The sequence below is a fragment of the Conger conger genome, chromosome 5 (genome assembly GCF_963514075.1).
Source record: "Conger conger chromosome 5, fConCon1.1, whole genome shotgun sequence".
Lineage (NCBI taxonomy): Eukaryota > Metazoa > Chordata > Actinopteri > Anguilliformes > Congridae > Conger > Conger conger.
Genome location: NC_083764.1, coordinates 20,330,639 through 20,346,590, shown reverse-complemented (window position 1 = coordinate 20,346,590; position 15,952 = coordinate 20,330,639). Strand labels below are relative to the sequence as shown.

The 15,952-nt window shown below is 38.6% G+C and overlaps 1 protein-coding gene across 1 annotated transcript; it reads right to left on the bottom strand.

Annotated features, from left to right (window-relative positions):
• Positions 1 to 946: 946 nt before the first annotated feature.
• Positions 947 to 15,432, bottom strand: LOC133129312 (potassium channel subfamily K member 5-like). The gene is made up of 5 exons (XM_061243297.1): positions 14,958 to 15,432; positions 5,472 to 5,583; positions 4,475 to 4,641; positions 4,202 to 4,370; positions 947 to 3,814 (listed from the first exon to the last, which is right to left on the bottom strand). The coding sequence occupies exons 1-5, from the start codon at positions 15,141 to 15,143 to the stop codon at positions 3,114 to 3,116; spliced, it is 1,335 nt and encodes a 444-aa protein (XP_061099281.1). The 5' UTR covers positions 15,144 to 15,432; the 3' UTR covers positions 947 to 3,113.
• Positions 15,433 to 15,952: the final 520 nt, after the last annotated feature.

Here is a 15,952-nt window from a genome sequence, read left to right as displayed (position 1 = left end):
AGAGACTAACACAGAGAATCACCAATCACAAAGGTCAATTAAGGGTGTTTGCAAAAAAATATCCACTCTACAAAGGGCAGTAAGCTATGACTTAACTCAACCAATGTCAACAGTGCAGCATCACCCTAGATGAAGTGTCAAAATGAATAAGCTGAATTTATGTAAATCAAATGAAACAGTGAGTAATATACAATCAGCTCCAGAACTATTGGCACCCTTGATAAAAAACTAAGAAACAGATAATAATCAATGTTATGTTCAAACATATTCAAACAAAAAACTATATACTTTTAGTTCAATACCTTGTTGAAGTATTGATATCAGAAGTATTGGCACCCATAACAATTATTGCAAATTTGTACATGAAAAGTACATTTGACAATAAAATGTTACTGAATACCTAATAAAGTGGTCACTGAGTGTAAATTGGTGTTTTGGGGATGTTTTTCTGCCGGTGTTACAAGGGCAGTATTTAAGATCAATGGCATAATGAATTCAACAAAGCATCAGGAAGTGATGGTGGAACATTGGACTACCTCTGCTCGGAAGTTGAGTCTTAGTCGTAGGTAGATTTTTCAGCAGGACAATGACATCAAAAATTTATCTAAATCCACACAGAAATGGTTACGTGAAAACAACACTGGTCATCACCATAAGTCTGGTCATCACCATAAGTCTCCAGACTTAAGTTCTATCAGAAACTTGTGGTCTGGCAGTCCATAAGCACAAATCCAAGGATATCAATTATCTTGAAAAGTTCCGCATTCAGAAATGGTCAAAAATCCCTTCAAAATGTGTTCTATAACCTAATCACAAATTATAGGAAAAAACTCACAGCTGTCATCCTTGCCAAGTGTGACTGAAGAATTAACAGGGGTGCCAAAAATTGTGAGACCTGTTTTTTGTGGGAATTTTTTTTTTTTATTTGAACAATGTAAGACTGGTTAATTGCATTGAATTATTAATAAAATACACTACTTTACACATGTAGTAAAATAATGTTTATGTCGATAATGATAATCTTTTTTCAGTTGAGTTTTTGTTGTACATATTTATCCGAGGTTCCAATAGTTCTAGACCTGACTGTACATGACACTTTAACCAAGTTATTCCATGTAAATGTACATTCACTCAAAGTTGCTTGATATAGTCACAGCCCTGAACACAGTAAAATCTACACGAAGGCATCTTGCACTATGTTCATAGTACTGTGGTCTTCTTAATTGCCCTGTGTTAATTCACCACTGACAACTGGACAAACTTTTGGGAATAAGCAAACAATAGAATTGCCTTTGCAGTGCCAAAAGTTCAGAATGAGCACTGAATACAATGGACCAACTTATAGGTGGAGAAGTGATGTTACAATGATGATGTTTTTATTTAACCTCGGTCTACTCGGGGCCCAAAAACAATAGGGCCTCTGTTCAGTCTCAAATACTGAATGTAAATGTATCCCCCACTGAGCTACATAGTCACAGTCAGCTGAGCTGAGTGGCATTTGATGGCATTTGATGGGTACATGTGCCATTAGTGCAGATGGACTGTATCCAGATCCTATGCTGAAATAGGGTTGACTTTCGGCTCACTAATGCATTGCATGCTCATGTTGCAACTACGCATTTTTCTGCTACATGGCCAAAGAGCAAAGGTGCATAATGTTAGGCATGGACTGGAAGGACCAGGGCCAGTTTAGTGTTGCAGCATTAGATCCCCTTATTTGTGGAAGTAATTAATTGATGTGGTTGACACAGCTAAATTCACAGCACACATTCTGGAATGATCCAAACTTGTATTTTCCTTTCATAAGATTTGATTTAGTATATACATAGATTTTCCTGCATGCATTGAATTATTATTTATCTTTCTCTAGCCATGAGTCATCATTGGAAGACAATTAATTGGGATGCTATAATATCAATATACAAACAGTAATTGATGATTATTCCTTGGAATAAATATATCAATGACATACAGATGAGACCTACCTGTAGCTAATTTCAACTAAATAATACTTTATTTCTAAATAAAGTACTGTATTTAGTTCTGTACAATTGACTTGCTATGCTTTCTGTAGGAATCCTACATTCATACATTCAACAACTCAAACTGGATCAGTCCTATGTAAAATACACTCAGTGAGCACTTTATTAGGTATTTATCAGACTTATTTTTTTAGACCTATTGATCTTCTGCTGCTGTAACGTACCCACTTAAGAGGTTTGACGTGTTGTGTGTTCAAAGATGCTCTTCTGCATACCACTGTTGTAATATAAATCAATCAATAATATGTGGTTATTTGCGTTACTGTTCCTTCCTGTCAGCTTTGACCAATCTGCCACTGACCTCTCTCATTAACAAGGCATTTTTGCCCACTGCTACTCACTGGATGTTATGGATGGAGCAGAACTGCTGCTCACTGGATGTTTTTTGTTTTTTTCACCATACTCTGACAACTCTAGAGACTGTGATAAACCCAGGAGCTCAGCAGTTTCTGAAATACTCAAAACATCCTGTCTGGCACCAATAATCATTCCACGGTCAAAGTCACTTAGATCACATTTCTTCCCCATTCTGACATTTGGTCTGAAAAGCAGCTGAACCTCTTGACCATGTCTGCATGCTTTTAGTTGCTGCCACATGATTGGCTGATTAAATATTTGCATTAACAAGCTACTGTACAGGTCTACCTAATAAAGTGCTCAGTGAGTGTAAGATCCAGTTTAAGATGCTGGTTCACTGTGAAGCTGTTTTAAGAGTCTGATGCATATGAATAAATGAATCAAAGTTATCCTTAACACACATAATAGGATGCATACAATCATGGCAAATTCTTGCATGGCCAAACTACACAACCCAGTCTCAAATCCCCATTTGCTTGACTGCTTTTTTTTTCTTCATAAAATTAACCAAAGTGTGTATGATTGTGAGGTATGTTAAATGTAAAACAGCCATTTTCTTGATATGAGGAACTGCATTTGATGTGGACAGAAGATGGAGACAACACATGGTGACTGGATATCTCAGTATGTAAGTATGGTCCTCCAACAGATCCTGGAAATAGTGGCAGTAGTACGAGCCCATTCACAGTGAACAATGTTACCTCTTTACCAATATCACTGTTCCTCTGAAGAACTGTCCTCTGATTCCACTTGCTCTTTGGCTACAGAGGGCCTGGTCTTGATGCCATCAATGGTCATGGGCAACTGCTCATTGATGATAAGCTCAGAATTCTGAAGGGTGCCCAATTGAGAGTGACATTCCATACCTGCATCCTCCAAGGAATCCTGGCCCTGCTGGATCTCCTCTAAGTTGGTGTCCGTGTACAGATCCATCAATAGCATCTCATGCTCTGAGTCTAGGTGTCTCTTGTTTTTGGTGAGTTCCATGGGCATGAAGCTGAAACGTTGCTTTTGGTGCGGTGAGTGGTCCAATCTTGGGATGACACCAAAATCACGGATGTCACCGCAGCTCTGTGACCGGCCAAAATCCTTCCCTATCCTGTCCTCTGTCATTTCATTGCCGATCTGCCTGACAAGATCTCCATAGCCTTCTTGTTTTTCTGAAAGGAATTTGAAGATGTTGACTTCGTCACCTGAGTGACACTGACACTGGGCATTGCTGTCTTCTGTGTGGTTATGTAGCTCTTCCACGGATGACCTGCGACGTCTCCTTCTCTTCTTGAAGGCCTTGTGGGCTCTCACCACCATGTTTACCTTCCAGGTGAAGAACAGGCTGAGCCAGGCCAGGCCCATGTAAATCCATAGCTCCACAAAGCAGCGATATGGAGTAGGATAGTCTATATCTGGGTTAACACCTGAGAGAACAAAGAGCATCAGTCAAGCTTTTTCTTTTCAAAACCTTTTGATGATAACATTAGAACCAAGTTTTTAAAAGCACAAAAACCTATTCTTAGTTTTAGGAGCAACTTCCTACTTTCAAAATGTATTAGTATAATTAATGTTACAGGCATGTAATGTTCTAATTGACATTTCAGTTATGTTTCATGAATAGCAGCCACGCTATTTATTTACTTGTTTTATGTTGCCATTCAAAATTTGCCACCCAGCATTGCCAGAACCCAATTGAGTTAACTCAGCATTAGCATAACCCCATAACCGAAAAACGTGATTGACAAAGATCAACAGAGCACTGTAGGGATGAAATAAATGAAGAAGCAAGCGATGGTGATGAGGTGACATACCTGCAACTAGATCCCCGAAGCCAATGGTTGTCACAGTGATGAAAGAAAAATACAATCCCTCCACATAGGACCATTGCTCCTGATGCATAAAGATGAAGGGAGGGATCACCAGGTGGATAATCACCCCCCACAGGACAAAGATGGTATTGCAGATAAACTGGGCTCTTCGCTGAAAACAACACAGAATAGAAAACAATTAATTGTCACATTTAAAATACTCTTATGATTCATGATTTTCATTTTTGCAGCAGTAATCAAGTAGGGCCTTCTTACCACAGTGAAGCCCCTCTTGATCAGGTAATGCCCCAGTTTCTTTGCTCGGGCCCCAAAGAACGTGCCCAGTTCACTGATCCATGTGAGGCACAGTGGGATTCCAAACAGACCGTAGAAGATGCAGAAAACCCGACCACCAACCGTTTTTGGGGCAATGTTCCCATAACCTGCAGCAGTACAGGAGGACAGCTGTCACCAAGGTCTGCTCAGCTCTCCCTCAAACTCTTTGTTTGAGAACACAGTGTTCTATTCTCCGCCATTTTCTCCTGAAGAAATTCTACATCGCTCAAGTCTTTTTGGAAAAATATCTATGAATCTCAAAAGAATTTCCTGGGGAAATACAGGTGAAATAAACCAGTTTGTATTTACACTATATAACCAGGTAGACCAACTGTGGGTTGCAGTACCAACTAGGGGTATCAGTTGGTACATGGATATGAAATCAAGGGGTTGCTTAGCCAGTTAGTCAGGTGTATAGAGGCTATTTAAGGGGTTAACAATTCTATTCTTTAAAAATACCCCCATGGGATCTTGGAATAACCACAATCAGGACCAAGACAGGTTTGAATTTGGTCGCATGAAGAAGGGCACTTCTTTAATGTCTCCAGGCACTGGATTTCAGCTAATTTGTGTTTACTTCAGAGGAATCAGCGCCCTCTATCGCCTCACAATGAACACTTCCAGCAGCAAAGCAGGTTACACAAGTTTAGCAACCAAGTAAACAAGCGTAGTTTTGGCAGTTTGAAATAAGATGGGTAATTATCACAGTGTCAATACTTGCTACTTTGTAAGTAAAATGTACGGTTAGATTCTAGATGTGAAAAACCACAAATATTGACTGAAACTTTGATGTTAAGAGTCTTATATTTTTATGTGTGACATAGGCCACTATTCTGAGTACACATATAATACAATTTCCACAGGAAATCAGAGTAAAATACACTTTTACCCAGGATTATTACTGCATTGGCTTGTGCTATGGCTCACTGACACTTACCTATGGTGGTGATGATAGTAGCAGCAAAGACAACAGCCTTTGGCCAGACCCAGCTGCTGAACGTCTTGTTTCCTGTAATGGCAATGCCCTGCCCAGCAGCATCTGACACTACCTGCAAAAAAAGACTGATCAAATATGTGTCTCCTTGTATTAGAAAGTTGAGTTCTCACCACAGTTGAGAAGTGGTTAGAGCAGTGGTTCCCAACCCTGTTCCTGGAGGTTTTATTTTCAATGCTGATTTGGCACACCTGTTTCTACTAATTAACAGTTCAACAAGATCTCTTGCTGTTGAATGAGGTGTGCTTTGTTATGGTTTGAGTTTAATGCTGTGTTCCAGACAACTCGGAAGTCAAGTTTTTCCGACCTCCTTCTTGAAAAAGTGCAATAGAACATCACTCTTCGTCAGAATTCCTGCTTGTGAACTCGGAAGCAGCACCCATAGAGGCACACATTCTATGTGGTAAACCACCAACTAAAAGCAATGCATTTAGTATTTGTTTCTGCATGACAAAACATAATGTCATATAATAAAGCCTGCTCTGCATGTGGATTGGTATGAAAGATTTTTATTAGTGAGCTGGTTAGGGCAAATGATCTCTGACTGTTATCTTCCCTGCACAAAAGTTATTTGGGAAAATGTAAAAAATACCAAAAAAACATCCAATCCAATAGGCCTACTGACTTTTGCAGATTAGCTACCAATGTACCTTAACTGAAATCAGTTAACAAGTAATATACAGTATTTCTGCCGTTGGGTCAGTGCAGACTGCAGACAGTTCATGTGGTTATAGACTTGCCACATAAACACCACCAGTTTTTTAGTGTCAGCCATGTTTTCTGTTAATGTTTGGTGTCATGCACCTGGACTGCTTGGAGGTCGGAAATTTCAACTGGGAAATTCTGACCGCGGTCAACAGCTAATGCAGGACTTGTGCATTTCATGCTAAAGGTAGCTAGTGTGCTCCGGAGTCCTAGTTGAATGGGTTAAACAGGTTCCAAAATTATGAGCACAATGAACCATCATATACACACAGGAAGCAGTTGGGCTGTTGATGTCATGACCCCATTCCCAGTTAGCAACACAAATACTAAGGTGGCCATTAGATATGACATCATCCAGAGACACGCCAGGGGCACACACTTATTTCACTATGGGAATTACAGCTATGATTCCCACCACCTGCAGGCAGAAACACACACTGAGATATTAGATACTACAAAATGCTATATAGTCTAGCTGAGTACACAACTTACTCGATGAGTTTCCTCATTATTCATAGTGATACTGTATCCTGTATCTATAATATTGCAGCCATTCTCGAGAGTTAAACATTAAGGAATGTGTCTGAAACTATATGAAAGAAGATTTCACTCTCCAGAAACTGACACACCCATATTCATACAAACATTACATTTCCATGGTAGCCATGCCTATCCTGAGCTGGTTTAATAACAGACACTCTATTTCCATATTTATACAGTTGTAGTTTTACTGGAGCAGGTTATGTTAAGTGTCTTATCTGCATATATGGTGCCCTACCTGACAATCAAACATGTATCCTTATCTCCCACCACAGACTGCATGGTGCAGAGCTGCTTAAATTCACCAAAAATAAAAGTTTGAGGTCCATTGTATCAGGGTGAGCTGCAACGGATATTTAGAAGGCTTGTGAACTTCAGCAAAACTATCTGGATGGCTAGAGAGTACTCCAGGTGAAAAACATAGCTTAACTTTATTTTCTGTGAATAGCCCCTTTGCTGCAGGATTTATTGGTGTTTGTTACGGTGTTTTTTGGAAAATATAAAAATTTAAACTGAGAACAAGGAAACCGTATCACCAGGTTTGAATGAATAGTTTCAATTGCATTTGTTATATAAACCAGCCCTAAAGGACTGGAAATTCTTATTATTTTCATGAATTTGTGTTTTTTACATTTTTGTAGTAGTTTATAAAGACATGCTTTTTTCTCATTGGGTAATTCCAGTTGACTTTTGGAGACAGGGCATTAGCACACACTCATACGACGGGCAGAGTGTATCTGGAAACACACTGTGTACATTTCTTGTTTGCACACCTAACAGCTAGATACGCCTCCATTAAATGCTCTCCACTCAACTGATTTAATGTATATTAACTGCTGAAATTCTGATGAAGGCACAGTGCCTCCAGTGATAGTATTAGTACAGGTATCATGTTATCACAAAAAAAAAAGCGTGAGTAGGCTGGGCTGCTAGATTTTATTGCCAGGAATTCCATAAAAACTGCTGCACATGGTTTGAATCAAGAAACCAGAATCAGATAACAGAGCAATTAAAAAACACAAAGAAATGTAGTCTTTCCACTACAATTACCTGTTTTGGAGAGGTTATTTGAGGAAAACAGTAAACTGAATGCTATGTCAGGTTGGCCTGAGTTTCCTGGTTATTGTTGCCTGAAACAATCAAAACTGGTGCAGTTCTCTTGCTTTGACAATTGCCTCTACCTGAATGGGAGGATCTGAACCTGTTCCTTTTCACTCGAGTGTTGTCAGTTGAAAATAAGTGGGCGGAGAAATGCATATTTATTTCATGAAATAGAACTTTATACACCATTCATAAAACATTTCCTCCTAGAATAATAGGACAGGATATTCACCGCGGAACCTTACCAGCTTATTTACACTTTTATGTGGGTGTTTTTCTCACAGAACGGTGGAAAAATACCCCTTAGTCAATAAGTTATTGCCAGTGTAAATCACTAATGTGTAATCTACTTTAACCCATGACTACAATAGCAACCATTCAGTTACATTTTTGTTGGAATTGAAAGTGGTCTTACTCAGCCGTCAGTGATAAACTGTGTTTTGATAGGGATCAAGCTAGCAGAGTTCAGCTGTTCATGTCAGTTTTCCACACACCCTTTGTGTGTAAAGATGTACTGTCGACATCAAACCAGCTCATTCCAGCAGCAACTGAAGTGCAGTGGGACGACACCACATATAATCAACTCAGTAATCACAATGAGTTGCATTCAGACAATGCATAAAATGAGGAAAAACATGTTAGAAAGCTTTCGTATTCACAGCACCTTAAGGCCATTACCTTGTGAAGCATACCACTATGAAGTGAAGCTTGTTTTGTAAAGCTATTTGCAAACAGTATGTACTCCCCATGGGTTAAAGACAGGTCCTAAAATGAATAAAAACAGAAGACAGTTTATAGTGGCCTTTAGTTCTACTCCTGCTAGAAATATGGGCGCATACAACTCAACCAACTATTTTTTTATTTCTTTATCGAACAAAGCCATATTGAATATGACTTCAATATGACTTCCCGATTGAGCTTCCTGTTTGACTTGACTCAATCTCCAGTCTAGTATGCTAGTAAAACAACCAGATACCATAGAATCATTGCAATGACCATCTGCTTGGAGGAAGGGGTAAATTAATCTTTCCAGCCACTTTGTCTGTTGTTCCCTTTATCATTCAAGTCAATGTTAATGCATTAGTTTAGGGCTAGAGAACTAACTGACCCAGGGCAAAAGATTACAAAATTAGACTAATAAGAATATAAGGGCTATTGTACAACTAATTATTCACTAAGATTGTGGCTGGATTAACCTTAGTTCAGAAGCACTCCAAAGAGTCATTCTCAATGAGTGAATTCTAAATCCTAAATTAGATTCCTTGTTTGAGTTTTTATTACATTAACAATTCGTTAATTGTAATCAAAAAGGGGTAACCAAACAACTGAGTAATAAGGAAAAAGCATCCAGAGAAATAAAGAAGTACAAGTTTTTGCAAATTCAATGATATGTAGCGATGCATGCAGTGGATGGTGGATTATCACTGGGGTGGCAACTATATAACATTACTGTCTGCACTGTATGCTCATGGAAATGTGAAAAAAGAAAACCAAGAAGCAGAAGCTTGAAGCAGTGCAAAACAATAAAAAACTACATTCTGTAATACCCTTACCATGAGGGAAAACCATATTAATATATGTTATGTGGATGTGTGAGTGAGTGGAATTACATTTTTGTGAGTAGTGAGTGCAGCTATGAAACAGTAAAACACTACCACACTTCTGAAGCAGCAAAGTAAAAGCTGGCAGTAGAAGATGGCTTTTAACCCGCCGATATGTATGGGTGCCCAAGAAAAGCACTCTCATATTATAAACCTGGGGGTGGTCCTACGTGACCTTGTAAGACGGAAATTATTAATAATAAAAAATTATTATCTGGCATTATCACTCAGGGCTGGTCAGCTTGCTGGCTTCCTCTGGTATTGTGGAATATGTGGCTGTAAAGTAATTTAACCTAGGAGCATGCACCATTAACCCCCACTATCTCCGCACCCGTACGGGCAGGAGCCTGTGGGGGAAGACTCCAGCCGTAAAACTCGTTACGACGGGGCAACTTTCTTTACGGTACAGAGAGGTTGGGAGGCAATACTTCCTGCTAGGCCCTGACCTTCTCCTGAACCCCCTTTATTGCTCTCTCCCTCTTTACTCAGTCACTAAATGATGTGTACAGCACTGGATGTTTCATGACAAAGTCAGTTTAGATAATATTCATGTTTGGTATTATTCTGATTGTTTCAGTGCGACTGGTGCAATGGTTTTATTTCTGCAACAGCAAACCCTGGACATTATAACCAACCAGGAGCCAGGGAAAAACTGTGTGGAGCTCTGCCCCAGTGAAAGCCATGTGCCTCAACCCCCCTGCGTTTCCTGGGGAGGCGTGGCTCCAAATTACAGATGGGTGACCCATTTTTAGGGTTAACATCAAAGGCCAGATTTTGGATTTAAGGACAGTAAACTAAGCAATCTGGGAGAATGCAATCAGCCTCCCGTGCACACAGTGCACGTAATTTCTATGTACAGGGTGTCTGTAGCCAGACTCCCATATGTAGCTTTTATTACCAGGTATGACTTTAAGACTCCGTAATTTGGTTTCCGTTGTAATGTTTTATATTGATTTGGAACTAGTGTGTAATTACGTATGTAACCTGCCTGGTAAAATAAAATTGTTAAAACTTGATCTGTTTGGTTTTCCTTACTGACACTCAAAGTTATACAGGGAATGCGTGGTTTACCCCTTCAAACTGCTCTAGGGAGGATGATTATTTCCACTTACTGTATCACGGCGTATAGCACCCGTAGACCTATGTTGGTAAATCCCTTGCCTCCGCATGGTAGTTCATTCATGTCGAGCACAGCCGTAGCTATGTCGGTCTGCTTGGGTCCCTAGGCTGTAAACAGATATACCCGAGAGTAGCTATTCCTGCGAACATCTGTAATGACTACAGATAGCTAGTCAGTTCGTGAGACGTGCACATAACGTGCGATGTGACATGCGCTGGTACCAGCAGAGGATTGTTCAACGAGTTCTTCTCAGTACAGGACTCCTATAGCGATCAAGTCAAAATTATAAATAAGAAATCCACTAAATGTGGACAGCTAATCTAAATTATTATTCTAAAATGGAGTCAGATAAACAAAGGTGAATATATTGGCCCTATTGTGAAGATTCTTGGTCAGCCCGGACCAGTACAGAGCGGAAGGCAGAGTGGTACTCCTGTCTTTGTATCGTGGTTTATTTATTGGCTGATCTAGAATCTCTGCATAGGGGCCACAAATTTTTAACCCTATTAGTATTCTTTCAGCAACACCAGAAGGACGAGCACGCTGATACCTTCAGCCCTCGCTAAATTCCGTCGTTGGGTTAGCGTGGGGTTTTACAACCTGCTGAACTTCTTCTGCAACATCACAGTTCTGCAGGTTCCTCAAGCACAATATCAGTTGCATTCAATTTTGCATCGTAAAATTTAATTTAATACAACAATCAATCCCTACATGTTATAATTTTCCAAGTGAGATCATGGGAAGGTGTGCATTTTTGGGGGGAGTTTATTTGATGTGTCAACTGTATATATATATATATATATTAAATAAATAAATAAATTCTGCCAACAGCCACACTGTGTGCTTCTCAAAACAGACATTTAACGGCCTACATATTACATGTAGTACCTATACTGTAAAATATGTTTATAGCTACTATAGTACAGTTTATTTATTGTGCCACTTCCTCTCCAATATATGAAACCAATGAAGAAAGCATAATTTTATTATAGATTTTAACACTTTCTACATTGCCCCCTTAGAGGGCAATTTCTACCTATTTTGTACTAGTCCTATGAAAGTGTCAATATCTCAAAAGCGATTTACTGCACATATATGGTTAAAAACTTAAATGAAAGAAGAGGCTTGTATCATGTGTAGTATACACAAAATATACACTAAAATATAAAAATATTACAAAACACCTTGTGTTGTTATTGTTTAGCTGAATATCTCAATTTATAAGTCAAGGACCAACCCAGAACTACTTTATATGTAGTGTCCAAAAAGCTCTCCAAAAAGCATTACTCACCCAAATGTTTTCTAACCAACCTGCATCACATTTAAAATTGAACTTTATTTAAAAATTCGGTTAACCAGAGCCCTGTTAGCAGAGTTTGGTAGTAACGTGTTACATTTACTCTGTTACATTTACTTGAGTAGCTTTTTAAAGAAATTGTAAGCTTAATGTTAGGAAACTAACATTAAGGTTCTCTGAACCTTTTCCAGTGCCTCTATATCTTTCTTATAGTGCGGTCCCCAGAACTGCACACAGTACTCCAAGTGTGGTCTAACAAGAGTATTGTATGAGGTGAGTATAACTTATACGCAGTACTCCTGGCCATGTATCCTAGCATCCTATTGGCCTTTTTTACTGCTATTGCACATTGACTAGAACGTGAAAGGTGTTGGTCAACTATGACCCAAGTCTTTTTCAACTTGAGCACTATCCAAATTTGTGCCCCCCATAAAGTAATCCTGCCTTATATTTTTCTTTCCCAGGTTTCCGCCCACTTCTGGATTCTGTTTAAGTCTTCCTGGACTTTATTAGATTCCATCCTATTTCTCCAGTTTCTAAATACTGTCTGAAATTACTTGCCAGTGGTTTAAAAAAAATCTAATTTAACTCTTTGAGTACCCTTGGGAATATGCCATTGGGGCCTGCTGCCTTATTTGTCTTTAGTTCATGTAATTTATCCAACATTTCTTTATCCCCTATCTCAATATTGGCTAAGACATTCTCAGTATTGAGTATGCCTTCCGGCCTACTCGTAACCTCCTCCCTGGTGAAACTCTTAACACAGTTGCCATTTAAGGCTTCAGCAATATCTGCATTCTTATGCAGCAGTTCTCCTTTGTTATTCTTAATGCACTTAACCTCCTCTTTAATTTTCCTTTTCCTGCTACAATATTAAAAGAAGCATTTTGGATTGCCTCTTGCATTATCTGCTTTGCCTTTCAAACAGCCTTTTGGCTAACCTTAATTATTTTTTTTACCTTGGCACGCATATTACAATATTCAGCTTTATTACTCTCAGTGCAGTCCTTTTTATATATATTACACAGTTTATAATTTTGTCGCAAACTCTTACATATAGCTGTATTCATCCACTGTGGAGATTCAACGTACTTTTCTGCGCCTTTGGAATTAATTTACACTGCGCATCAAGTATAACCCTTTTGAACCTGCTCCACTTTTCACTTGAGTAATTATTATTTTCAAGTAACAGTACTCTTACTTGAGAACAGTTTTTGGCTACTCTTGCCCCTTAGCCCTGTTAGCCAGTACAATTATAGTTGTACCTATAGCAGGTCCAAGTCCTGTAATTATGCGCATCTGTATATTCATTTTGCCATGTGAACACTATTCCTGAACATATTCACCTGAATATGACACATTATACCTTGCTGGAAAGGGTAGGAAACCCCATACAAGAAACGTACCATGTTTTACATTAGTTTAGTACTGAAATGGCCTAGCAATGCATTTACACAACAATAAGATGTAGTTCAATATAACATTCGCTTATGTATATTCACGGCAAATACATAGTTTTCCTGAAAATGGCTGACCAGATTACTGTCAGAAAACTGTCATAGCATCATAACCAGGTGGGATATTTGGTTCCATAAATATGTGTGTATCAAATAATTAGCAAAATATACTATATTTCTAGTCTACCAAACCCTCATGGAACATTATTTCTTTTTATTTAGAGAAAGGGTATCAAGTATTATTAGAATATGCCTTTCATTGGCTGAGTCTGTGGCAAGGTGAGGGTTGGAAACCGTAAACGTGGTGAGGGGGAGGCTGGAGTTTTATTGCCCTGCTTTGCGAATAAGAAGCTGATAAGCAATTAACTGTTGTTCTTGATAACGGAGAGTCTTTTCAACAATCTGGCATCGCCATTTTGCGGGTTTATTACGGTTTTATTATTATTCTTATTATTTAAAAAATATGGAACGTCGACGACTCAGCCACAAGGGGGCAAAGTGCATAGTGTTTTAAAGAGTGAAATATAGCCTATACAGCCACTTTGCTAACTGGCATGTGCAGTATTTGTTACTTTCAGGGAGCATATCCAATCTTATAATCCAATATGTATGTATGTAATGAAGGCTTGCTGCTTATCTCTTCTCCACAGTGTTCTGCTACTCCACAAATGTCGATTGTCCCCTATAATCCAATCAGGAAGCATGTTGAAATCCATTTGACATAAAATCAACTTTCCATCAGTCAAAGAACAGGATCTTTAGGCTTTCTGGTCACACTGACAACTAAAGAGAATTTCAGATGACCAGAAACCATTCCAAACCATTCCTGGGTTTTATAACAGCAAAGCAGATCAGATGCAAAATTTTTAACATGACCATTCTTGCATCCAAAAAATGTTAAACAAACAAACTATTGCAGGTATAATAATAGCTACAGTTGTACCTAATATTGTGTTTTTTTAATTGTCCATGGTATGGATACCTGCAATGGATGAATCCAATTATTGACCAATTATTGAAATTGCACACACTGTGTAATGTTCAAATTCTAAATGTTCAATACAATATATGGGCTACATTCTTATTTAAAAAGTTAAAATATTTCTGAAAAGCTCTGTGCAAATATATAAATACTTATTTGTTGTGCTGCCCAATTTCATTGTGCTGCCTAGTTTAATCAATAAAATGTTAACTGACAAACAATGTCTATGTAATAAACCACAATGCCTGCAACGATATGTTAGATAGCCAGTGACTTTCCAATTAGTTCGCAGAAACATATTAATATTTTCATCTCCTCTCCATTCATTGAAAGGCTGTAAGCTGAACTGTAGTTTCAGACCCTTTTTTTGTGCACACCTTTCATGCTATTACAGTCTGTTAATTGTCTTGCCAGTCCACCAGGAGACATATAGATGTGCATATCTGAAGTAAAATACACTAATTCAACCACCGATTTTGTTACAGCTTGGTAATGTAACACTTGCCGATACTTGTGGTGCAAACACATCATACATTTATTACATTTAATTTGATGAATCTCTTGTGAAAATATAAACCACACTCTCAGATACTACATAACAAAACACTGAAATGTTTTGGAAATACCTGCAAAATCTTTTCCAAGTCCTCTTTTGTGAGACAGGGATAGGTTTTAAGTATCTCTTCCTTCTGAGTTGTGTAACTTGAGACTGAAATCTCCCAGTTCGGTTCTTCGAGAATTTGAAAGATTGCTGCCCCAATGGACAGGTAGAAAATTATAGCTGAAGTCAACAAAGGCCCCTTGTCCACCATACTTAAATACTGCAACTGAAAAAAGACCTCATCTGTATACAAAAGAAAAAAAAACTGAATTTAAAGGTGGTAAACCTTACACAGCCTGCACTGGTTACTTCTGGAATTCCGCATAGTTCAGTTCTGTGCTGGATGAAACTTTTCTGCCCACAAATTTGAACATTGTACAAACTTATTTACTATGCCAATGGTTCACGAATAGCTATAGCTGCGTTGTTTAACTTTCCATTACGATTGCCATGTAGTTGACTGAGCTGTATCGCAGGAGTAACGTCATATCCATGCAGGTTCATTCTCTTTCTTTCTGATGGTACACCAGTCTAGTGTGAAATACGGAACAGGAAAACAGGAAGGGGGAAGGAGCAGAGAAAGACAAATATTCAAATAACTGACCCGCCCATCAAAGGTGAGCAAGCAAGAGAGTGAGAGAGAGAGAGAGAGAGAGAGAGAGAGAGAGGGAGAAAGGTGTGGTAGACACAATCAGTAGTTAGTTTTGTGGTCAGAGCTCCTGTGGGTGACTATGGTCTTCAAATTATTATTAAAATGGAGTAATAAGGATAATCTTCAACTTCTGTATGTACTTTGATTGACTATGAGACACCTGTGATTATATTATACAATACAAAGCTATATAATGTGTTTGGCAAAAATGTAAATTGTTACACAATGCGACATTCGTGGACACAAACCTTTTCAGAAGTCAACTTGAACAAAACAAACATACGCTGATTGCTTCTTAGCTGGTGAAGTAATTGGATACCACACATTGCAATAGGGAACTGCTGAGCTGGAAACATGTTTGTTCATGT